The sequence below is a fragment of the Mirounga angustirostris genome, unplaced genomic scaffold (genome assembly GCF_029215605.1).
Source record: "Mirounga angustirostris isolate CCGP_5_RB_7025 unplaced genomic scaffold, mMirAng1.0.hap1 SCAF_9, whole genome shotgun sequence".
Classification (NCBI taxonomy): domain Eukaryota; kingdom Metazoa; phylum Chordata; class Mammalia; order Carnivora; family Phocidae; genus Mirounga; species Mirounga angustirostris.
In genome coordinates this window covers 19,580,860-19,607,501 of record NW_026991717.1, presented here as the reverse complement: position 1 = coordinate 19,607,501, position 26,642 = coordinate 19,580,860, and the positions used below count along the sequence as shown (strand labels likewise).

Sequence of the window (26,642 nt, the reverse complement as noted above, 5' to 3'; positions counted from 1 at the left end):
AGAAGTCCCCTTTCTGCCCCCTTCCGGTCACTGTTCTACCTGGAATAACCACTATCCTGACTTCTAACACCATTGCCAGTTTGTATATATTATTAAAGTGGAATTATACTTCACTTACTGTTAAATTTAAGTTAAATTTTTTTTTTTTTTTACTTTTTGCTCTGAAATGGAGATTCATAGGAAGTCACAAAGACATTCCTGAGGGGCATCCGTGTTTCCGTAACTCTGTTTCCCCCAACGGTGACAGCTTACACAATGTAGTTCAAGATCAAAACCAGTAATCTGACATTAGTATAATGTGGGTATATCATTCTGCCATTTTGTCACATGTATATACATTTGTGTGATCACCACCATGATCAAGATGCAGAATTCCTCCATTGCAAGATCAGTCTCTCTTGAACCCCCCCTTTATAGTTACATTCACTCTACTGCCCTCCACCATGACTAACCCCAGAAACCATGAATCTCTCTTCTATCTCTATAATTTCGTCTTTTTGAGAATGTTATACAAGTGGGATCATACAGAATGTGACCTTTTGAGACTGTTTTTTTTAAATCTCCTGCTCAACATAATGCCCTTGAGATCCATCTGAGTGGTGGTATATTTCAAAGAATTTCTTTATTTTTTAAAATTTAAATTCAATTAATTAACATATAGTGTATTATTAGTTTCAGAGATAGCATCCAGTGATTCATCAGTGTTATATAACACCCAGTGCTCATTACATCATGTGCCCTCCTTAATGTCCATCACCCAGTTACCCCACCCCCCTACCCTCCACCCCTCCAGCAACCCTCAGTTTGTTTCCTATGATTAAAAGCCTCTTATGGTTTGTCTCTCTCTCTGATTGTCTTGTTTTATGTTTTCCTCCCTTCCCCTGTGATCCTCTGTTTTGTTTCTCACATTCCACGTATGAGTGAGATCACATGATAATTATCTTCCTTTGATTGACTTATCTTGCTTAGCATAATACCCTCTAGTTCCATCCACATCATTGCAAATGGCAAGATTTCAGGGTTTTTTGATGGCTGAGTAGTATTCCATTGTATATACATACTACATCTTTATCCATTCATCTGTAGATGGACATCTGGTCCCTTTCCATAGTTTGGCTATTGTGGACATTGTTGCTATAAACATTGGGGTGTGGGACCACTACATTTTATCTTTGGGGTAAATCCCTAGTAGTGCAATTGCTGGGTCATAGGTTAGTTCTATTTTAAACTTTTTGAGGAACCTCCATACTGTTTTCCAGAGTAGCTACACCAGCTTGCATTCCCACCAACAGTGTAGGAGGGTTCCCCTTTCTCAAAGAATTTTATAATGCTTAGTATTATATTTATATTTGTAGTACATATTATGTATTTTATATATTTACAATTTATATCTATATTATATTATATTCCATTGTATGTTCAACCATTCATCTGCTAAGAATTTTATGCTTGCCTTACTGCACTGCCCAGAACTTCCAGTAATATACTGACTATAATTATGTATAATTATTCTCAAATTAAACTGCTAGTATTATATTGAGAGTAGATATCCTTGCCTTATTCCTGATGTTAGGGGTAAAGCGGTCTTTCACCATCAAGTATAAAGTTAGTTGTAGGTTTCTGTAGCTATTCATCAGGTTAAGGGAGTTCACCTCTATTCTTAATTTTCTAAGAGTTTCTATCATGAGGGTATTAAATTTAGTCAAATGGTTTTTCTGCATCAACTGATACGATGATGTGATTTTTCTTCTTCAGTTTATGGCTTAATCCATTCAAACTGCTATAACAAAATACCAAAGACTAAGTGGCATAAAAACAACAAAAATTTATTTCTTACAGTTTTGAGGCTGGAAGTCTGAGATTTGGGGTGCTGGCCTGGTCAGGTGAGGGCCTTCTTCCTGATGGCTGATCTTTTGTTGTATCCTCATGTGGCAGAATAAGGCTAGGGAGCTTTATGGGATCTTTTATAAGAGCACTAACCCCTTTCATGAGAGCTCCAGCCATATGATCTAATCACCTTCCAAAGACCCCAGCTCCAAACATCATCACATTATTCAACATACGCATTTTGGGGGGACACCAACATTCAGTCTGTAGCAGTCTATTAATAATGGAGGACTATATTGATTGATTACTGAGTACTGAACCAGTCTTGTATCTCTGGGATAAATCCCATTTGATCATGGTGTATAACTCTTTTTATATATGGCTGAAATCTATTTGTAATATGTTGAGATTTTTTGCATCTATATTCATGATGGACAGTGGTCAGAACTTTTCTTTTTTGTACTGTCTTTGTCTGGTTTGGGTATCAGGTAGATTGGACTCATAGAAAAGTGTTGGGAAGTGTCTGTAGAGTTGGTATTAATTCTTCTTTAAACATTGGGTAGAATTCTCCCACGAAACCATCTGGGTCTGTGGATTTCTTTTTAGGAGGTTTTAAATTATAAGTTGAATTTCCTTAATAGTTAAAGGGCTATTAGAATTATGTATTTTATATTGGATGTGTTATAGTTTCTATTTTTCCAGGATTGGTCCATTTCATCTAAGTTGTCAAATTTATGTGAGTAAAGTTGTTCATATTGTTCCCTTACAATCCTTTCGATATTTGCAGGGTATGTACTGATATTCCCTATTTCCTTCCTGATATTAGTGATTTTTCTCTTTTCTCTTTGTTAGTTTTACCAGAAGTTTGTCAATTTTGTTGATCTTTTCAAAAACAATACCTTTTGTTTCATTGATTTTCTCTATTGTTTTTCTGTTTAAATTTCATTAATTTTCTACTCTTATTTTTGGCATTTCCTTTCTCCCACTTGCTTTGGATTTATTTTGCACTTCTTGTAGTTCCTTTAGGTGGAAGTTTGGATTATTACTTTGAGACTTTTCTTCTTTTTTAATGTAAGTATTTAGTGCTATAAATTTCCTTCTCAGCACTGGTTTAGCTGCATCCCACAAATTTTGACATACATTTTCATTTTCATTTAGTTCAATGTATTTTTTAAATTTCCCTTGAGACCTTCTTTTTGACCCATGGATTATTTAAAAGTTTGTGGTTAGTTTCCAGGTGCTTGGGATTTTCCTATTAGCTTTTTGTTATTAATTTCCAATTTGATTCCTCTGAAGTTAGAGAACATATTCTGTCTGATTTTAATTCTTTTAAATGTGCTGAGGTTTATCTTATGGCCTAGGATATGCAGTCTATCTTGAGATATGTTTTGTGGACACTTGAAAAGAATGCATTCTGCTGTTGTGTGGAATGTTTCATAAATTTCAGTTCAATTCTGTTGGTTGATGGTGTTGTTAAGTTCTGTATCCTTGCTGATTTTCTGCCTGGTTGTTCTATCACTTGTTGAGAGAGGGTATCAAACTTTCCAACTATTATTGTGGATTTATCTAGTTTTCCTTTCTGTTATATCAGTTTTTGTTTCACTATTTTGCAAGCTCTGTTGTTTGGTTCATGTGCATTTAGGATTGCTATGTCTTCTTGGTGGACTGACCCCTTCATCATTATGAAATATCCTCCCTGTCCATGGTAATTTCCTTTACTCTGAAGTCTACTTTACCTGATATTTAGCCACTCCTTCTTTCTTCTGATTAATATTTGCATGGTATATCTTTTTCTATCCATTTACTTTCAACCTACATATAGCCTATTTGAAGTGAGTTTCTCATAGGCAGCATATACTTGCTCATGTTTTCTTTCTTTTTTTTGTTGTTGTTGCTCATGTTTTTTAAATCTACTCTGGAATCTCTTTAAGTTTATGTATTTGGACTATTTATGTTAATATAGTTATTTGTATATTAAACCTAAGTCTGTCATGAAATTTTTTGTTTCATTTTCTGTTTGCTCCGTCTTTGATTTTTTCCCCTGCCTTCCTGTGGTTTCTGAGACATTTTTAAAATTCCATTTTGGGGGCGCCTGGGTGGCTCAGTCGTTAAGCATCTGTCTTTGGCTCAGGTCATGATCCCAGGGTCCTGGGATCAAGCCCCACATCGGGCTCCTTGCTCAGTGGGAAGCCTGCTTCTCCCTCTCCCACTTGTGTTCCCTCTCTCACTGTGTCTCTCTCTGTCAAATAAATAAATAAAATCTTTAAAAAAATAAAATAAAATAAAATTTCATTTTGATTGGTCAATAGTGTTTTGGAGTGTATCTCTTTGTATTGTTTTTAAAGTGGTTGCTCTAGGTATGACATACATGGCTTAACAAAGTCTACTGGTTTCAATGTTTTATCAATTAAAGTGAAGTGTAAAAACCTTTCTTCTTTTACAGCACATACAGAATTTATAATCAGATGGAAAATGCTTGATATAATATTATGTAAGACTAAGCAGCATGCAAATATATATATCCAATATGACTCTATCTATATTAGAAACAACACATGCACAGATCAGCAGACGGAGAGAAAATATAACGAAATTGTTAAGTGGGACTGTTTGGATGCATTAAGAATATGGTTACTTTCTTTTTCTCTTCCTCTCTACTTTTACATATTTCTAAGTTTTCTTTTTTTGAGCATGTGCTATTTTTATAATGGAAGAGAAACGTAAAAGAATACAGTAACCTGAACCTTCAGATCGGCCTTTTGTTGTTCACATTTCAGTTATGCCTCCCCTGTCCTCTGGGAAGGTGAAAGGGTTTGCGTAGATGGTGGCAGGTTGAGAAGTTGGCTTGAAAGGACCAGAACCCATGAGTTTACATGTGAAATGAGGTAAAAAAAATCCCCATTATGATTATGATGATAACAAGGAGATAATCTGAATGGTAACCTTCATCCAGGCCAGGTCCCCAGTCTGGCTGGAGGAGCCAGCATCAACCCTACCTTCTCCAGATGGGACGTGCTCTCATCACAAGCCTCTCTGAGCAGGTGCCGGGCCCTGCTGGGGTTTCCTTGCTTGTATGCAGCATGAATGCCTTCTGTCCCAGGGCACTGTGCTGTGGGGTCACCGCCTGGTGTGGACGGTTTGCTGCCCATGTCCTCAGCACCTGGGTAGACAGAAGCACACACACAATGTCACCATCACTTGCCAGGGCTGCTCATGGGGACCACTGGAAAGGAGAGCAGGATGTGCTCTCTAGGACATAAATGTGAGGATTCAGGTGGCCCTGAAATAATGCCAGTGTCACCAAGGACAGCAGACCCCGGGACCAGCAGCCCTGGGGGAGGGACTTCCTGTGTGGGGCTGGTGCTCAGCCAGGCTGTCTCTGCAGCCACACCCTGCCGTAGTGGAGGGGGTCCAGGACACCTAGGGCCGCTGTCTGGCTGGGAACAGCCAGGCTGATCTCATTGACAGCAACAGAAAAGCCAGGGCTTTGGTGACATAGCGGATGGTCCAGCCAAACTGTCCCCCTGCTGTTTCCCTCATGGGGACTTAGTATCTAGTGGTAGAAGAAAGAAAGGCCTAATACTAGGGATTTGGAAATCTATCCCCTCTCTGCCTAGAAAACCCCACTAAGGGCATGGGATTTAGAATCAGCAGCCCTCATCCATACCTGCCCTTGCACAAATATGCCACAATATGATCTTGGCAGTCCCCTAAAACTCTGGGCCTTGGGATACCCTTGGACCACTGATGTGACTGGTCCAGGGTATCCCTAAGAAATCGCGTGACTCTGCCATTCTGGTTATCTGAAATATTCCATTCTGGTTATCTGAAATGTGGCTCAGCCATCAGCCAGTATCTTGCTGTTCTCTAATAGTGGACACTGGCTGTCCTGGGTGGAAGACGGTCCAGGCTGCTCCAGGACAACTGAGGACCTGGTGCTACTTAGGAGGAGTGGTCAGCTTTGCAGGAGGCCATGACGCAGCAATGCTGGGGCATCCACTGAGCAGCTGTGATAGGCCGAGCACTGTACTGGGTGCTGAAGATGCAGACATAAAGGAAGTCAGCTCCTACCCTCACTGAGCTCTCCCCTTAGAACAGGGGTTTTGTGGACCCTGTGGCTGATAAACAGGTTTCAGAGGTTGCCTGAACATCCTAAGTTGGACACAAAGCTGTGTGAGCATGTGTGCGCATGTGTACATTTTTTCTGAGGAGAAAAGTCAAGGCTTCTACCAGATTTCCAAATGTGTAAGTGAACCAGAGTTAAAAGTTTTACCTCTATAAATGCTACTTAAAAGACTGCAAAGAATGAGGAGTTATGTTCTGATTGTGTTGAGTGAAATAGGGAGATTTTCCAACCATCCTTGGCCAAGTCCACACAGTCAGTAAAAGGCAAACCTGAACAGAAGTTTGGTCCCCTAGCTCTCAGGCTGGGGTGAACCCCCTCCATCTCTCTGTTGCCTCTTTGAAGACATGAATAAAAAAGAAGCTTCTTCTCATGTGAAAATAATGCTGAGAAAGGTTGGTTTCCAAATATTCTTATCACAGAAGTGAATCACACTATAGCAGCTAACTTTAGGAAAATTAAAAAAAATTATTTATTTACAATAGCATAAAACTACATGCTTAGAAACAAATTTAACAAAAGATGGGAAGACCCATATAAATGTAAAGACATCCCATGTTCATGGATTAGAAGAATCAATATTTGCAACATGTCAATTCTTCCCAGTTTTATCTATAGGTTCAATAAAATCCCAACCATAATTCTCATAGGCTTTTAGGGGATAGAAATTAACAATCTAGGGGTGCCTTCGTGGCTCAGTCAGTTAAGCGTCTGCCTTCGGCCAGGTCATGATCCCAGGGTCCTGGGATTGAATCCCACATTGGGCTCCCTGCTCAGTGGGGAGTCTGCTTCTCCCCCTCTCCCCTGTTTGTGCTCTATTTCTTGCTATCTCTCTCTCTCTCAAATAAATAAATAAAATCTTTTAATTAAAAAAAGGAATTAACAATCTGATCTTCAAGTCTGTATGGAAATTCAAAGGATTTTAAATATCCCAAGTAATCTTGAAAAAGAAGACAACTGGAAGATGTACACCACCTGATTTCAAGACTTACTATAAAGCTACAGTAATCAGGGGGCACCTGGGTGACTCGGTGGGTTAAGTGTCCAACTCTTGATTTCAGCTCAGGTCATGATCTCAGAGTTGTGGGATCGAGCCCCACATCAGACTCTGCACTGGGTGTGGAGCTTGACTGGGATTCTTTCTCTCCTCTCCCTCTGCCCCTCCCCACTTACGCTCTCTTTCTCTTTAAAAAAAAAAAAAAAAGCTACAGTAATCAAGACATTGTGGTACCAGTAGAGACAGATAAATCCATGGGACAGCATAGAGAGTTGAGAAATACACCCATACTTGTAATACTTGTATATCCAATTGGTTTTTGACAAGAGTGACAAAGCAATATGATGAGAAAAGCAGTCTTTTCAACAAATGGCGCTGGAACAGCTAGACATCTACAATGAATAAAAAGAAACCCAGACACCCACTTCGTACCACACACAAGCATTAACCTGAGATGGATCATGGACCTAGCATAATGTTTAAAATTAAGGAACTTCTAGAGAAAATACATGAGAATATCTTTATGCCTTGAGAGTAAGCAAAGGTTTCTTAGATGGGACACAGGAAACAATAACTATGAAAGGAAAACTTGCTAAGTTAGACTTCACCAAAAATTTCTACTCATCAAAAGATTGATCTACCATTTAAAAATGAAAAAGCAAGTTAGATACTGGAAGAAAATATTTACAAAACATAACCCCCCACCCCCAAAAAGGAGAGAATGGTATCCAAAATACACAAAGGACTCCTATAACTCAGTAATAAAGGACAGTCCAATTAAAAATGGGTAAAGATTGGAACAGCAGAAGATATTAAAAATGCTCAATACCGGGGCACCTGGGTGGTTCAGATGGTTAAGCGTCTGCCTTCGGCTCAGGTCATGATTCCAGGATCCTAGGATCGAGCCCCACATCGGGCTCCTGGCTCAGTGGGGAGCCTGCTTCTCCCTTTTCCTCTGCCTCTCCCCCTGCTCCTGCTCTCTCTCTCTCTGTATCTCTGTGTCTCAAATGAATAAATAAAATCTTTAAAAAAATGCTCAATATCATTAGTCATCAGGGAGATGTAAATTAAAACCAGAAGGAGACACCAGTCTACTCCCAGCAGAATTACTAAAATTTAAAAAGACTTACAGTACTTGGTGAGGATACGGAGCAACCAGAACACTCATATCTCATTGGTTGGAGTGTAAAATGGTATAACCATTTGGAAATAAGTCTGGTGGTTTCTTATAAAACTAAATATACAGCTACCCTATGATCCAGCAAGTCTATTCTCAGATATTTACCCAAGAGAAATAGGTCTAAAAAACTTATCCAAGAATGTTAATAGCAGTTTCATTCATAGTATCTCCAAATTGTAAATAGCACAAGTGTCCATCAACAGAAAAACAGATTAACAACTACTGTGGTTTAGTAACTATTCAGCAATAAAAAGGAATAAACTACTGATCCATGAAATGAGAGACAGGAAATCTCAAAACATAATGCTGAGTGAAAGAATGATTGCACAAGATGACTCCGTTTATATGCTGTTCTAATCTAATCGATGGGTGGGGGAAAAAATCAGTATAGTTCTTCCTGGAGGCAGGGACAGGCATGAAGTTTACTAGGGAAGGGGCATGAGGAAACTGATGTTTTTTTTCATTACATTGGTGTTATTTGTCAAAACTTATCAAATGGTCTAATGAAGAGTTGTGCATTTTGCTCTATACGGATTTTATCCCCAAATGCTATAAACAATATTGAACTGTAGCCAATAATATGAATGCCGAAGATTTTGAGGGTGAAGTATATAGACCCTTCTTTGAAATGCACTGTTGACGGATGAATAGAGGGATGGACAGATGGATAGAATGTGAGAGAGCAATTTTAGAAAATGTTAATGGTAGACTTTAGGTGGTGGGTAATGAATGTATATGGTTCGATTCTTTCAACTTTATGTTTCAAATTTTTAGTAAGAAAATGTAGAGAGAAGTGAATCAAAATATCATACCCTAAACGCAGGGCCCACCATATGGCATCCTGAATGAGATCCACCAACAGGGCAGAAAAAAAAAATCCTGCTCTATAGAAAGGCAAAGACAATCTGCTTACAGTAAAGGCCCTTGAAACCGTTCAGGGTCTTTACAGCTCATTCTAAGCCATGACTTTCACTATTTCAAAGGCAACCGTTCTGAAAATCCATGTAAGTGGATAAAGCATCACACACGCTCTGCATCATTCCCGAAACACCAAAGCAAGATTGCTGTGTCTGAGTGGAGATTACTGGGGGTTTTTTTGGCTGTGTATTTTTTGCAAAGAGGAATCAGAAAACGGCTTAGTGTGTAAGTGGTTGCACTTGTGAGTAAGGCAGCTTCGCTCCCCATCACATGCTAACAGTCCCATTAATTATTTACTGTCAGAGACCCTAGGACATCGGAGAGCTGGCTGGAAGGAGAAAGGCATTGGCAGGTTTCGAGAAGAGGGTAGAATCAACAGCAGCAGCATCCATCAGAAGAGACACTTAATTATGTCATCGCTCATCTTTCAAAATTAAACAAATATTTCCCTTATCTCTGTAAAATACAAGCATGTGTGTGTGTGTGTGTGTGTGTACAAGCAAGTATGAAGTGACCTCTTCTGTTTACTGTAGGAACGTAAATAAAAACAGTTCACCTTCAGTCCCAGTTAAGTGACACTGAGAAGGCAGAACCTAGGGATTAGGGTGCATGTCAATTTACAAGGCGGGGGGCGCCTGGGTGGCTCAGTTGGTTAAGCGTCAGCCTTCGGCTCAGGTCATGATCCCGGGGTCCTGGGATCGAGCCCCTCGTAGGGCTCCCTGCTCAGTGGGGAGCCTACTTCTCCCTTTCCCTCTGCCTCCTGCTCTGCCTACTTGTGCTCTCTGTCAAATAAATAAATAAAATCTTTAAAAAAAAATTACAAGGGGGATTTTACTTTAACTTGACTTTTAAATAATGCAGCATATGTGCGGTAAATGATGTAATCAGAACCAAGACTCTGCTCGATTCTATTTATATATTTTTTAATATAGTGGTGTTTTCAGTTTTGGATCTGATTTTCTTAGGTTGCATGGACAACGCATGTCCACCGTCACTGATGCTGAGAGCTGGGGATTCTAGTGCAATCAAATTGTTGGGAGGACATTATGGGGAAAGATCCACTAATGCACATACATTTAATTTAATCTGCCAACTCCTTTTAATTTCCTGAAATTACAAAGAGAAGGGTTAACATGTATTTACATTGAAAGAAAAAAGACCACAATGCCAATAGTTAGTATTAAGGATGGGCTGGCGTAGAATTAATAATGGAATTAGAAAAGATTTTTATTCTTTATTTTTCAAGTCCCCCATAATGGAATTAAATGAGTGTTTTATTTTAAACTTTAAAGAGATTACACAAGTAATAAAAGAACACATTCTCACTGAAAAAAAAAATACAGAACTACATCATATAAAAAGCAGAAACCTCTCCTCCCCACCATCAGACACCTTTTCTTAGAGGTAAATATTTACTTTTATAGTACTTTTCCCCCAAATACTACAGTTTTGTAGTTGACAACTGGTGACCTCTGATTTAAACTTAAAGTGGAGGGATGTATTTACTTCAAGCGAGATTATTCAGAGATTTGTGCTTATTTATCAACCATTGTCCCTATTTTATTCCTGTACACAGTAAAATATGACAGTTCTCAATATTTTCCTCCTATGCTGTAAAATTCATATTAAGAATATAAACACTCAAAATGTATTGTATTTCAATACAATATTAATGTACCAAATAAGCCAACTAGAACCAGTAGGAAAACAATCGTAGAACATTAGAATGACTCAGCTTCAAATTTAAAAAATTCATTTTAGTTCCCATTACAATGTCATTATTTTCTTATATAGCAGCGAACATTCCATATATATATAGATACACATCTATATGTGCATCTCGCTTGCTTTTAATGCAAAATATGCTTAATGAAGTAAGTTACCAAGTAAAGGAGTAGAAGGGAAAACCAAGAGCACAATTTTTTTTTTTTTTTTTTTTTTGGTGGTGTGACTTGTTTGATTTTAGGAGTCAGTTTATTAGAAGTAGGAGCTAGTGAGGGGAGACTGCAAATATAGTGGATGGCTAGGGTTATGGATTCAGCCCATGTAGAATTATTAAGACAAGAAACATCTACAGTAAGCGGGGTGAGGCGATAAGTGGACAACACATTCGTGGCTGGTGACAAATGTTAATATATACACAGCCTGGTATTTAACTATGCTGGACCTGGACACTAATTAAAGTTCATTATGTGAAGAAGTACTGGGTTAAAACAATATTTAAAAGCCTGTGCAATGAGAACATTATTTAGTCCTCAATAATCACTTTCAACTTAATATTCTATTTATAAAGAAATACTTTTAGTAACACTGTATGTGTTCTAGATTTGGCCATTTCGAGGAGAAATGGGTTTGGTTGCCAATGACTTGGTATCTAAATACCGTTTCTGTAATTCAGGTTTTAGGAATACAGAGTATTTTGACTACAGAAAAACTAATGGAAATTATTCTCTTCTTTAGGGGAAACGGTAAAATAGAATTCCATGAATATTATAGTGATGTCCACCGTAAAACCCATGTCCCTTGCATGAATAGATCCTTCATGTGGATGTCCCCCCTCTTAAAGAGAGTCCTCCTTTGTTTGTCAGTTCGGAATCTGTTCTGTTCTTATATCCTTTTTGTTGTTGCTCTGTCCTTATACCCTAAGGAGAGTCCTACCTTTTCTTCTAGAATGGTATTTGGTAAGTCATCTCTCCCAACCCAAAAATCAGAACAAAATTCTCTCTCTACTGTGTTTTTCCTACAAATCTAGGACAATGGAGAGGCAATATGAGAGTGACTTTAATTCTGTAAGTTCTAAATTTTGGCCTCTCATATATATATAAAGTCATACGATTATATATTATATATAATTATATTAATATTATATAATTATGTTATAATTATATATATTATATTACAGACATATATAATACATATTATATTTAATTCTCTCTTTCCCACCGAAGAAAACACGTATGATGGAATGAGAATGTTGTCTGTCAATTCAAAATCTGTTGCATCCTCTGCATATCCTAGAAAAGACACTCACATTTTACTTGCACATCCATGAATTTTTTTTACTATGTTCATCTCTATCATTAGAGTAGCAAAAAGTAAAAACATAGCACTAGAACAGACCCCTAGTTCACAACAAAGCAAACAAAAGTAAACTTTAGGATGCTACTGACCTGGTCATAACTGCTTAAAGACCATCCTCCACCGAGTCCCTGTGCAGCCAGAGCACGGGGGCAGGGGTCGTCCCTCCCCGGAGGGGATACCCTCCTGGCCCTGCAGGGGCTCACCTGCTGTAGCCCCAGGTTCACCAGCCTTCAGCTGGAAGGATGCTTCTTTCTTTGCAGCTATCACTCTGGGATTTTAGCCTCAGTAAGCAGTTTTCATCTCTGGGTCGAATTACGGTGAAATCCAACCCTTTATTTATTCGGGGAAGAGGCAGAGGCTGGGGGGCTGTGGAGGACGACATGACCCCCAGGGTGACCCCCAGTGATAATTCCTCACCAGCTGCAGATGGCCGGGGCTCAGCCCCATCACGCGGGGCCACTTGGATCGACCAGCATCAGAAAAGAAAGCGCAGGGAGCGAGGGCATCCTGGCTCATGGCTCATGTAGAACAGCGCTCAGCTCCGGCAATGAGGCTGAGTGCTTCTCATATCTCAGAGCCTCGCAGCAGACACACAACTTCTCTGTGGATCGTCTCACCAAATGGATTTTTGTTAATAGAAGGGGGATGTGCAGTTATATATACAAACAGCTCACCCAAGGGAAAATCGCAAGTAAAAGTGCTATTTTCTTTAGAAATTTTAAAAAATACAATTAAGCGTAAGATGCCCTGGTATGCCCACCTGGCACAGTGAAAAATTTAAGGAATTCTAACCTTCATTGCTGGCTAGAGTGTGGTGACATTTGTCATTGTGGGAGGCCGGGCAAATTGTATGGCTGTTCCAGAAAGCAATAGGACATTACTATATTAACAAGACCCCATTCTCCAAGGAATTTATCTGAAGAAATAACGGGGCACACCCAGAAAGATCCACTCCTAAGGTATGACACCGCCCTGCCGAGAAGAACCCGCTAACCACGTAAATGGCCAATATCAGGGAATTAGGGAATGGCTTATGGTAAAGGCAATGTCTAGCTGCCCAATAGTGACTGGTGCTCGATTTTTGTCCTTTAATCTAATGCTCACAGCAACACTCTGAGTAGGTGTTATGGCTGCCATTTTACAGATGAGGGAGGCCAGGATGCAGACTTTGTTCATGGTGATGGAGCTGGCTGGGAGCTGGGCAACAGCAGAAACAGGTCCTTCTGACCCCAGAGCTCAGAATTACTCCGCTTTCCAATTTAATGCCTGTTACGGATTGCATATTTGGGTACCCTCAAAATTCATGTTTTAACCCTGACACCCAGGGTGCTGGTATTAGGAGGCGGGGCCTTTGGGAGGTCACTGGGTCATGAAGATGGAGCCCCCCCACAGTGGGATTAATGACCACATAGAAGAGACACAAGAGAGCTTACTTCGAGGCTCTCTGCCTAGTGAGGATCCAATAAGAAGATGCTGTCTGCACACCAGGAAGTGGGCCCTCACCACCGACGGAATCATCTGGCACCTTGACCTTGGACTTCTAGCCTCCAGAACTATGCGAAATGGGTGTCTGTTGTCTAAGCCACCCAGACTGTGGCAATTTGTTACGGCAGCTGGAGCTGACTTTTCAAATACTGCCTCAAGGTAGTTCAAAATGAGCAACTACCATGCAGCCGTTACAACAGATAATAATGAAGACTAAGAATGAAAAATGCTTCCATAACGTTAACCTAAGAGTGTAGGATATGAGTCTTAGGATAACCTAAGAGTGTAGGATTCCCAGACTGAAGCATCATGGGAAAATACCTAACAGAACACTGGGTGACACCATTTGAAAATATGCAAAGTAACAGAATTTACTCCAGGTTGGTAGATTATATGGGATTAAACTGCTTTGAAAGAAAGGTTTCTAATGTGTAGAGTCTATTATTTTCGTTTATAAAAATTGAGTCTGTCTCTCCCTCTGTTTAGAAAGAAAGCCTGAAGAGCACACATATGTGACCTGCCTTCAGCAGGTGCAATGAATGGAGATGTTTTCTTTTATTTGGGTTTTTCTGTCTTTTCCATTATTTTTTTTCCCTCACCAAGTGTGCATTGACTTTGAAATGAAGAAAAAGAAATTACAAGATGAAAGATATCCAGCCCAAATTTGACTACTTTCACCCTGGCTTCATGAACTAGTTCTTTGATGGCCTTATCTAAACTGAAGGAACCGACAGCTGGAGAAACCAATTGTTTCAGTTCTGGGAAAAGCCAGAGAACAAGAAAATCTCTTGGGACAATAATCTGCAAGTACGTCACAGATTTTGAAAGATAAAATAAAATGGTCTAGTAATAATAATAATAATATTTAGTATGCCAGTAATTGGTGCCATTTATTGAGTTCTGCCTGATGAGGTAAGAAATGATGACACCACCTTCCATGAGGTGACCAGTGCTCTGAGGCATCAGAGAAGCTCCCCCTACTCAGCTCCCAACAGCAGAGCTAGGACTTGGACCCTTCCCCAACACCTGCCACCAAAATCCGACCCCTAACGCCTCAGGCTGTGTACTCCCAGCCAAACATATCATGCTTATCTGGAACATAATGTGCTTGGCAAACACATAGGAACTAAAAGGTGAGATGATCCTATCTCATTAGATGCAAAAACCAGAGAGGAAATGATGGAAGTCAACTCCTCCATGAATTTTCTGGGACAGCGGAAGAGAAATACAGAGCTACAAAGATGAATTCTTTCCAAAAAAAAAAAAAAAGATGAATTCTTTCCTGCACTTAGTTCCTCTTCCAAAAATTCACTTATTTATTGCTCATTCATTCTAGAAATATCATACACCCAGTATATGCTGAGCTAGACCCTTGGGACACAGCTTGATGAAACAGAAGGAAGAGGTAGCATGTGAGGCTATCTTCTTCCCAGATTTTAAACATCTACCACAGAAACCATGCTCAAGAGACTGCCCTGGTAAAGAAAGAGGAACCATCCTTCTGGGGAAATAAGAATCACAGAAGTAAAACAGTTCCTTTATTTAATACTCAAATATAAAACAGCACAATCTAAAGACAGAAAAAGCAATCAGTCACACCGTGGGGAGGGGATTGTGTTTATAAACACGGAGGGTGAAGACCACCCTTTGTCACACCAGTCCGGCTTCTGGGGAACTGATTTCCAAGGGAATAATTCTATGCATTTAAAAACACGATGCAAAAAAAAAAAAATGCATTAAGATGCTGATTGCAGTACCGTTTCGTGGGGCAAAGAAGGGTGGCTATGCCAAGGACCTAATGCATTATAAATGCTTACGGTGATGAGCACACGGAGGGACACCGCAGCACCAACAGACTGACAGGAAGGAAAGACTCCAAGACGATAACACTGGTTTTTCTGATGTGGAATTTGAGGCGACCCCTTCCCTTTGCTCCATTTTCCAGTTACTTCTGGTACTGCTGTCATGGAAAAGTAGTTTTTAAAAATACACTTTTCAGGTTAGCAAAGTAGAACTTCTGGCTGAATCCACCTTCCTCTTAGCAAAGATGGCGCAAGGGAAGAGAGAAAAGATCTCAACCTAGAGGGAAGTGAAGCATGGGGCACCCAGATTTTTCCAGTGGCATCCCAAGAACCATGAACTATGCTAGAACGTGGTGATGGAAGTGCCATTCAACTCAGATGATAAGACTTGGGTTCAAGTCCTAGCTTGGTTGCTTAATGGCTGCATGGTCTTGGCAAGGATTTATGTCCGAATCTTGTCACCTCTTGTAAAAACAACAAAAAGACACATTAAAAAACTACTGCAAAATTCATGACCCCTCCCCCCCAAAAAGATGAGCATACAAATAGGGATTATTTGCAGGGAGCCTACCTTCTTCCTCCCCCTTCCCTTCCCTACACTGAAGTCTCCTTCCCACCGTGGACCCCAGGCTCCCTCAGCCTTCACTCCGGTGTGTCTCCCACCTGGAAGGAGGCCCACCCCTTCACCATTTATCAAAATTCTCCTCCTGCTTCTAGGCTCAGCACAGATGCTACTCCCGAAGGAAGACCTGGGGGGTGCGCTCTCCATGGGCTCCCTTCTCCTTCTTCTTCCTGGCCAGGACCATCCTCTTGTGAGGTGTCTGTCCCCCTCCTTTCTGCCCAGTAGTGCTGCAGCCTGGGCCCTACTTCCTCAGAGTCACGTGGGCCTCGCACTGTGCCACGCACACAGTAGGTGCTCATTCAGAGTCACGTGGGCCTCGCACTGTGCCACGCACACAGTAGGTGCTCATTCAGAGTCACGTGGGCCTCGCACTGTGCCACGCACACAGTAGGTGCTCATTCAGAGTCACGTGGGCCTCGCACTGTGCCACGCACACAGTAGGTGCTCATTCAGAGTCACGTGGGCCTCGCACTGTGCCACGCACACAGTAGGTGCTCATTCAGAGTCACGTGGGCCTCACACTGTGCCACGCACACAGTAGGTACTCATTCAGAGCTTCTTGCATTCAATCAGTTGAACCTCCAGAGTTCTCCTCGTGTCAGTGAAGGGTTCACCTATAATAATCTTGCTCATCTGCAGTATCATTCAGAATGGGCACGGAGGGCACCGACTTCTCCCGGTAAAAGAGGAGAAGGATGTCTTCGGGCCCTTCTGGATTTACTTTTCCGTGAACGACTTCATTCGGGCCCACAGCCTTGCCTCCACCCCACCCACCTGCTCCAGCGTGGCGCCTTCAGCAAAGCAGCAGCCGGGTTCATGTCAGGTCAAAATCTAGACTGTTTCAAGATAATACTCTGGGGCTTTCCAACTCATGAAAGGATCCCAGGACTTAGTCATACACGCTGTGAGAGAAGGAGGCCCCAGAGCACACGGGGCCCCGCACAGGAGCGGGAGCGGGAAAGGCCATGGCACCCTCCTTTTGTACCCAGCTGGGCGCGTGTCTCTCTACATCACCCCCTTGTGCCTCTTGGAGGTAATGGCAGCACTTACCCGACAAGGGTGGTGATATGGTCAAATGAATGGAAGTAGGGAAGTATGGAAAGTGCTAGAACACTATGTGTCCCTTAGCGGGCTCTGGTAAGGGCTAGCTCTTATTATCCTTATTTGAAATTAAGTTAAATGTGGCGTGTGTCTAAACACTTGTGAAGTCTGAGGTTCTTCTGTCTTACTCCTCAGGCATCTGAGATAAATCATGGGAATTCAAATGGACAAGCTGGTGGTCTTCTACTGACCTCTGGGTAAGATGTGAGTGGGGGCCAAGCAATGGAAGAAAAGAGCTTGCCTCTAGGACCCTTGCTGAGCTTGCAGGGGAGTAGAGCTATGCGTGCACCTCAGATGTCTGGGCACCCCGAACTCCAGACAGGGCAGTATGTGCCCGTGGACACAGCCAGGCCCATACACACTGCCTGTCACACACAGCGGAAGCTCAATAAGCACGTGGATGAATGCTACAGGCCAACGTAAGGGGAGTCCATTGTTTGTTCCGACAGTGACCTTATCTAAAAATGCTGCTGAGTGAGATCAGCCACGTTCAAGTAAGTGGCTTTTGAGTTCATCTTGATTAATAGCTCTTCTTTCAAATTGTATTAGCCCATTAGAGCTGCTCTAATGAAATACCACAGACCAGATGATTTATAAACGACAGAAACTTATTTCTCCCCGTTCTGGAGGCTGGAAGCCTGAGATCGGGGTGCTAGCATGGTTGGTGAGAATCCTCTTGTGGGTGGCTGACCTCTCATTACATCCTCGCATGGCGGAAGGGGCCAGGGAGCTCTGCGGGGTCTCTTCTGTGAGAACACTAATCCTATCATCCTTGTGACTCAGTCAAGGCCCAAAGGACCCACCTCCTAATACCATCACCTTGGCCGTGAGGGTTTCAACATACAAATTTTGGTGGGACACAAACACTCAGGCCATGGCAATGATCTTACTTAAAAGCATGGGAAATGCCCAATAATATTCCCATGTAGGAGGTAACCTTACAGTTTATATAATTTTTATCCTGGAGGCAGTGTTCCGAGTTAACTGCTTGGTTCATCACTGTAAAATCCTTGATAGGAAATTACTGTGATTTAAAAAAAAGAAAAACAAAACCCCAAACCAGAAACTGGTTGTAATCAAAAGCCTGACCAGCAAATTGATACTTTCTCCAGGGAAAGGTGTTAGGATCCAATGCTCACTGTCCCTTCTCAGAGGAGAGAGTGGCCAAGGACAGGAGTCAGGGCACCCCCCCAAAAAAGAGCATGCTAATAAATGGTGTATGGACAACTGGGGGGCCACATGGGAGAGATACGGTCAGATCCATTCCTCACTGAGAAACCAGGATGAATCCACATGGATCAGACACATGAATGTAAAAAATGAAACCACATAAGCAATAGAAGAAAACAGGTGAATTCCCTTTTAACCTAGGAGGGTATAACCCTCTTAACTGTGACTCAAAACCCAGTAGCAATAAAAGACTGATAAATCTGACCACATTTTAAAAATAAGGGTTATCGAGTATAATTCACACAGCATAAAACCCAACGATTCCATTTATGTGAAATGTTCAGAATAGGCAAAACTTCAGAGACAGAAAGTCAGTGGTCGTGGTTGTTAGCAGCTTGGGGAGGGACAGGTAGAGAGGGACTGCTCCTTGGTACAGGGTCTCTTTTCCAGCAATCAAAGTATTTTACCTTTAGAGGACTGATGACTGTTGCACAATTCTGGGAATATGCTAAAAACCATTGAACTGTGCAAACTGAAATGGTGAATTTATGATGTGTGAATTTTTTTTGCACATGGATATCCAATTGTCCCAGCACCGTTTGTTGAAAAAATTATTACTTTCCCTCTGAATTTTATTAGTGCCTTTATAAAAATTCATCTGGCCATAAATGCCTGGGTTTATTTCTGGACTCTTAATTCTATTCCACTGATCTGTATGTCTACCCTTACGCCAATACCACACTGTCTTGATTACTCGCACTCGGTAGTACATTTTGAAATCAGGTAGTACGAGTCCTCCAACTTTGTTCTTCTTTTTCAAGATCATTTTGGCTATTGAGTCTCCTGTGTTTCCACATGAATTTTAGGATCAGCTTGTCAATTTCTGTGACTATTTCAGCTGGGATTCTTTTTTTTTTTTTTTAAATATTTTATTTATTTATTTGACAGAGAGAGAGACAGCGAGAGAGGGAACACAAGCAGGGGGAGTGGAAGAGGGAGAAGCAGGCTTCCCCGTGGAGCAGGGAGCCCGATGCGGGGCTCGATCCCAGGACCCTGGGATCATGACCTGAGCCGAAGGCAGACGCTTAACGACTGAGCCACTCAGGCGCCCCATCAGCTGGGATTCTTATAGGGACTGCATATGCAGACCAATTTTGGGAGTACTGCCATGTTAACATTACTAAGTCTTCCAACCCATGAACACAGGATGTTTTTCCATTTATTTAGGTTTTCTTTAACTTCTTTCAACCATGCATTATAGTTTTCAGTGTATAAATCTTGCACTTCTGTTGTTACATTTATTCTGTCATTTTATTCTTTGTGGTACTACTATAAATGTGTTTTAATTTCATTTTCAGACTGCTTATTGAAAGTATATGTAACTGCAATTGATTTTTACATTTTAATCCTGTATCTTGAAAACTTGCTGAACTGCCTTATTAGTTCTACGTTTTTGTAGATTCCCTAGGATGTTCTATAGAAAATATTATGTCATCTACAAATAGAGATAGTTCCACTTTTTTCTTTACAATCTGGATGCCTTCTATTTCTTTTTCTTGTTTCATTATGCTGGCTAGACACTTGAGTATAATGTTGATTGATGTTGTGACACTGGAGATCCTAGTTTTGTCCTGGTGTGAGAGAGAAAGCATTCAGTCTTTTATAATTAAATATGATGTTAGTTGTGGATTTTTAATAGATGTCCCTTATCAGGTTGAGGAAGTTCTCTTCTGTTACTGATTTATTGAAAATTATTATTTTTTTATCATCAAAGGGTGTTGGATATTGTCAAATGCTTTTTCTGTGTCAAGACGATCATGTGTTTTTTCCTCCTTTTTTCTGTTACTATAATATATTATATTGATTGATGTTAAACCAAGCTTGCAATCCTTGGATAAATCCCAGTTGTTCATGTTATATAATCCTTTTTATATATTCCTGGATTTGATTTGCTGATATTTTGTTGAGGATTTTGCATCTGTATTCACAAGAGATATTGGTCTGTAGTTTTCTTGTGGTATCTTTGGTTTTGGTTTTAGGGTAATCCTGAGCTCATAGATTGAACTGGGTGGGGAGTGTTGCCTCCTCTCCTATTTTTGGAAACAGTTTGTGAGGTTGATGTTAATTCTTCAAATGTTTGGTAAAATTCACCAGTGAGGCCATCTGGGCCTGGCTTTTCTTTTGGGGAGTTTTGGGATTACTAATTCAATGTGGCTACTTATTATAATTCTGTTCGGATATTCTATTCCTTCTTGAGCCAGTTTAGATAGTTTCTCTTTCTAGGAATTTATCCACTTCATTTAGGTTATTGAATTTGTTGGTGTACAATTGTGCATAGTATTCTATCATAATTCTTTTTTCTTTTTTTTTTTTTTTGGACAGTTGGTAGTGATGTTTTCATTCCTGATCTTAGTAATTTCAGCTTTGTCTCTCACTTTTCGTGGTCAGTTTAAGCAAAAGTTTGCCAATATTGTTGATTTTTTTAGAAGCCAACTTTGGGTTCACTGATTTTTCTCTTTTGTTTTTCTAGTCTCTATTTCATTTATTTCTGCTCTGGTCTCTATTTCATTTATTTCATCTTTGTTCTTCCTTCCGCTTGCTTTGGGTTTAATCTGTTCGTCTCTTTCTAGTTTCTTATGACAGAAGGTTAGGTTATTGATTTGAGAGATTCCTTTTAAATATAGATGATCATAGCTAGAAATTTCCTTCTAAGCACTACGTTAGCTGCATCCCCTAAGTTTTAGTATGTTGTGTTTTTGTTTTCATTCACCTCAAAGGATGCTTTAATTTCTCTTGTGATTTCTTCTTTAACCTGATTACTTAGGAGCATGTTGTTTCATTTCCACATACTTGTGAATTTCCCAAATTTCCTTCTGTTACTGATTTCTAATTTCATTCCATTGTGATCAGAGAACATAAGTTGTATGATTTCAATCCTTTTAAATTTGTCGAGGCTTGTTTAAAATTTAAGCATGTAAGGAAAAACCCCCACAAAACTCTGTGTGCCCCAAAACACACAAACAGGGGTACCAAGACAAATGACAAATAAGAAAAAAAAAATCGCAACTTATAGACAAAGGGTTAATATGATGAAACAGGCATGTTCTTACAGTGCTGGAGGGAATGCAACATCCTGCAACCCCTATGGAGGGGAATTTACCAATAGCTAGTCAATTACATCTGCATTTCCCCTCTAAGCCAACACTCTGGCTTTTAGAAATTGCACCAAAGGTACAATGTCAAAAATGTAAAATGATAACTACACAAGGCTATTCACTGCGCCATTATTGTGGACGAAGCAATCCAGATGTCATCTGCAGAGAAATGGCTAAGTAAACTCTGGGACGTGCACAGAATAGAATCCTATGCAGTGGCAAGAAGGAAAGAGGAGGAGTTCTATATACTCTGGAGCCATCTCCTATTGTTCTGTGATTCTCAGGGAAGCTCCCAGTACCTCCTTCCCGGGGTGGGCAAACAACATTCCGGCCCCTAGGGCCCTGGGTGCTGGGTCTGCTCACCCCATCCTAGAGCTGGAAGACAGAGACTCAGCAGAGGGTCGATGAAGAGCCTGAACTTGGCCTCCAAGTGGCAACTCCAGCACAATGCAAGGGAGGAACCCAGCACTCACGCTTGGTTTGCCCTGACCTTCAAATGACACTTGTTCCTGGAAGGAGAGACTCGCTCTCTTCCTCCCTGCCACCGTGCCCACCGGTCACTCTGCTAAGGATTCTATTGAAGCCCCTCCATAATCTCCATGCATCCATAAGTACTGATGGTGGGGACAGAACCTGTAAGGAGGTGTCCCCCCTCCCCACCCCCAACCTCCCAGGCAGGGTCTGAGTGCACCTTCCTTCCGGACACATACACTAAGACAAGCCGGCTTCGGGGGAAGCACCTGGGGATCTCTTGAGAGAATGAGATTAGAGACTGAGGATAGAGACAGTATTTTGTGAACGTCTGAGGAAGATCTGAGCAGAGGAGTTCTGAGGTTTTGGCGTGTGCTTTAAGTGGAATTCTCCACGGATGCCTTGTCAAGAAACTTTCGTAAAGATTTAAGCTGCTTTGTGATTTTAAGAATCCAGGCTAGAGTTTCCTTGGAATACATCACTGTATTGTGATGCCAGAGGCCACGAAGTGGCTCAGATTCCCCTTGGATCTCACATAAATATTCATTTATCTTCCACTTTTTTTTTTAAGATTTTATTTATTTATTTATTTATTTGAGAGAGAGAAGGAGAGAGAGAGCGCACACACACAGGAGGAGGGGCAGAGGGAGAGAGAGAATCTTAAGCAGGTTCCATGCCCAGCAAGAAGCCCGATGTGGGGCTTAAGCTCATGACCCTGAGCTCATGACCTCAGCCGAAATCCAGAGTCGGACGCTTCACTGACTGAGCCACCCAGGCGCCCCTTCTACTTTTTTTTTAACAAATAGATTATACGATGATTATGTTCTGCAACTTGCTTTTCCCACTTAAAAGTTCTTCTGGATCTGCACATGGAGACCCAGACATCTTATTTCACGGTAGTTCTTTGTCCTCACCAATGGACTTTTAGGGCATTTCTAGTTTTTTTTGTAATTCCCTTTCATGCTGTGCTGAACATCCCGTGTGTGCATTTCTGCTCACCCGTGAACTGTATCTTCAGGTTAATTCAGAGCAGTGGGAAAAGAGGATTTATTGAGCCTTAATTTTTATAAAGATGGCCAATTTACAATTATAGCCTTAGTTATCAACTCAAGATTAGTTAAAAATATGAAAAATGGAAGAAAAATTATATCCTTGCTATATTACATAATATCAAACTTTCTGATTTTTCCCAATCTGAAAAGCAAAATAACATATCTCATGGTTGGCTTTGGTTTGCATTTCTTATTCAGCATATTTTCATAGGTAGACCCACCATTTCTATCTTTTTCAATGAACAGAACTCTCTACTTCTATTTCTTGGTTCATTTGGAAAGTGGAATGTTCTTTTTCCCATTGATCGGCAAGTGCTCTTTGTGGTATATGTTGAAAATAGTTTTTACCTGCTTGTTTGTCATTTGAGGAGAATTTTCTGCAGAAGAGTTCCAACTGTTACAAAAGCACGTTTATTAATCTCCTCTATATTGAAAAGGTTTGTGTTGTGATGTTAGCTTTCATGTACAAATGTATGAAAGAAACAGGCAAGGTACAGACCAGTGGCTGTGATCAGCTACATTTTGTGTAAAGGAGGGAGAAAGAAGAATCTGTTTTGCTTGTATGCATACATATAAAGCAATTCTGGAATGACATAAGAATCTAAGAATTGTACATTGATACTTAGGGTTTTGGAACCATGTGATCCCATAGTCAACTGAAGTTTTTGAATCTTGGCAAGGGGAAAAAAAATGAGGTCATTTGCTCTTCCTTTTCCTCTGCATGTCTTCAGGCAGAGATACACACCCTCAAGTTCAAACAACAAAAATTGACTCCAGCTGATTCGCCTCAATACGGGACTGCCATCTGCCTTCCAAATCCAAGAACAGGCAGACAGACGCAAAAGAAGCAAAAAGCCAGGATTGGGGACCCTCCGTGGCTCTCAGAGTTCTAAGTCGATGTACTTAGTATGTGGATTTCAGGGGAGCCCCATGGGTGATTAGGGGGGTTACAACGTGGCCTCTGAACAGTTAAAAGCCAAAGCCACGAACGTGTACAAGATAATGCTTAACAGAAGCGAATGGGAGCGGCCTCTCCCCTTTGCCCTAAGACAGAAACGTGGAGGAGATCTTCAGTCTGCACAAGAGCTGACATTCCTGGGAGCCGTGCTCCTCGGGGGCCGGGTTTCTAGGGTGGGGCTGAGGGGCACCCCGCTGCTCTGTGGCTGTCACCTTCTCGGCCTCTTTTCCTGGATGGAAATGCCCACGCACAGTACAAGCTTTCCTCAGCGCAGTATTAACCCTGCTGCATGACAATAGGGCTCTTTGTTTTTATGAGTGATATCCTGATCATTAATGCGAGGAGCTCCGTGATTCTCTGTAACCGCAAACATCCCAAGAATGCCTGGGCTCCGCTACCATGGCCCCTGGCCCACCGAAACCTGACTCCCACCTCCCTGCCCCGTTCCTCTGTGACCTGTGTTCGAGGCATTCCCTGTGGACAGCTGGAGGCTGAACACTGAAGATACACAGTGTTCAGCCTCACTAACAGTGTTCTTCCATGAGACATACGCATTTTGCTAATTTGGCCAAAAAAAAGATCCTGAACATGATGGAAGGAAAGATTTTGACTTTAATGAAAATGTTTTGGATTTAAAACTTTAATCAAACAACTTTTAATTAAAATAAGTTTTAATTAAAACGATTCTATTTTGAAGATTAGATTTGGGCTCGTCGCTTTTTAGTTCTACCCACATTTGAACGTGAGGACCGGCCACATTTTTAATCCTGTGCCTTCAGATTAAAATCAAAGACACCTCCGTTTTTAAGAACTCCCATTTTAATCATCAATAGTATTTATCATTTTCACTGGCAGAAATCCAGTCCAGGGGAGGCTAGATAATTTGCCCAAGAGGGAAAGAGAAAGAAATGAACACAAACTGAGGGGCTATGGATCACACAAGCAGGGGATTACACCAGTATGGTGCTAAGCATTCTGTGAACATATTCTAACAATGCCTGTGTTACAGGTAAGGACTAGGCTGTGGAGGGACCAGGATATACATTTTTTAAAGATTTTATTTATTTATTTGAGAGAGAGAGTGAGCATGAGCAGGGGGAGGGACAGAGGAAAAGGGAGAAACAGATTCCCTGCTGAGCAGGGAGCCCGATGTGGGGCTCAATCTCAGGACCCCGAGATCATGACCTGAGCCGAAGGCAGATGCTTAACTGACTGAGCCACCCAGGCACCCCAGGGGCAGGAATTTGAACCCAGCTCCTTCTGACTGCAAAGCCCACATTCTTGACATTGTCACCCACTTTTTCCTACAAACTACATACTTCAGAGATATCAAGAAGATGCTAGAAGATGGAATTAAGACAGCAGACTGAACCCTGATACAGTCATCACCTCCTGCCCCAAATCCTCGGAAATTTTATTTAAAAAAATATTACCTGAGGCACCTGGGTGGCTCAGGCGGTTGAGCATCTGACTCTTGGTTTCAGCTCAGGTCATGATATCAGGGTCCTGAGATCCAGCCCTGCGCCGGGCTCTGCGCTCAGTGGGGAGTCGGCTTGGGATTCTCTCCTTCCCTCTCCCTTTGCCCCTTCCCCCCAACCCCTAGCGTGTGTTCTCTCTCTCTCTCTCAGATAAATAAATAAATCTTAAAAAAAAAAATCATATTAGCACAGGAAAACAAAAAGGAGACCTAAGAGGATAGGAAATCACGGTGCACAAGGTGGAGAAGGTTTGAGGAATGCTCCGAGGCATAGAGGAAGGGGGAGGGCCACCAAGGTCACCAGCAGGGGCATTGCAGGGAGGGGAAACCACAGTGAGCCCCAGCCTGTGCCAAGCAGTGGGGGTGGAGGGTGGGGGGCAGGGTTCTGCCTCTTCTGTGCCAGATGGCAAGTATGGCACTTCAGGTGGGAGGTGGCACCCGGAGGCACATGGAGCCCCCTCTCCCCCAAGAAGACACGCTCTAGGCACACCGCCGGGACAGCCACTGCAGTCTCTCTGTCCTCTCTCTGTAGGCTGCAGTGACTGATGCCGCATTCACAGACAGCTCCGGGGAATCCGAGCCTCAGAGATCAGCATCCAACTCCACACCCACAAACATTTGAGGAAGATGAACACAATAAGGAGAAGCACTCGGTTTCACCGACCGAGCCCACAGGCAGATGACAGATTAGCAGGAACAGACCTCCCTACCTCTCACTCACACGCACAGGACGTAAAGCTCCCTGCTTATAGCCGAGGACCCAGTACCACTGGAAGCACACGGGCCACTGGGGCCAGAGAAGGTGGGGGCGTATCTCCTCTCAGCCCTCCTTGGGCCTGAGTGTCCCCAAGGGGAAGTGAGCAATACCTGCTCAGGCAGGCTCCTGCCACGTCTGAGAGCCTGCATTGCTTCCTGTACACTTACATTACTGCCCGGGGCTGGGGGGCTAGACAAATAACCTAGTCACTGAGATAAGGGAGTGTGGGCAAACTCTGGACTCTCCCAGTCCCCGATACAACAACCACCACCCGCATTCAGGAGGAAAGGATGAGTCAGTGCCTGAGCTTCTCTAAGCAGCATCTTGGGCTCTGGCTTTCTCGCATCTCAGGGACCCATCTCCACCCAGAACCAGTGTTCGCAAAGCAAGAACAAGGCCTCCGACTGAATATGAATGATGTCTTGGAGAGACACAGGAGGACCTGGCACCCATAAACAAGGCTCAG

At 41.8% G+C, this 26,642-nt stretch overlaps 1 protein-coding gene across 7 annotated transcripts in view; it reads right to left on the bottom strand.

Moving 5' to 3' along the window:
• LRRK1 (leucine rich repeat kinase 1) overlaps positions 1–26,642 on the bottom strand; it is a 123,985-nt gene that overhangs the window by 77,228 nt on the left and 20,115 nt on the right. For 6 of the 7 annotated variants that reach the window (XM_064569997.1, XM_064569993.1, XM_064569996.1 and 3 more), the window contains exon 3: positions 4,824–4,987. The exons of the other annotated variant lie outside the window; for it this stretch is intronic. In XM_064569997.1, the coding sequence (XP_064426067.1) occupies positions 4,824–4,987 (164 nt within the window). The remainder of the gene's footprint in view (positions 1–4,823; positions 4,988–26,642) is intronic. 7 annotated transcript variants of the gene reach the window in all.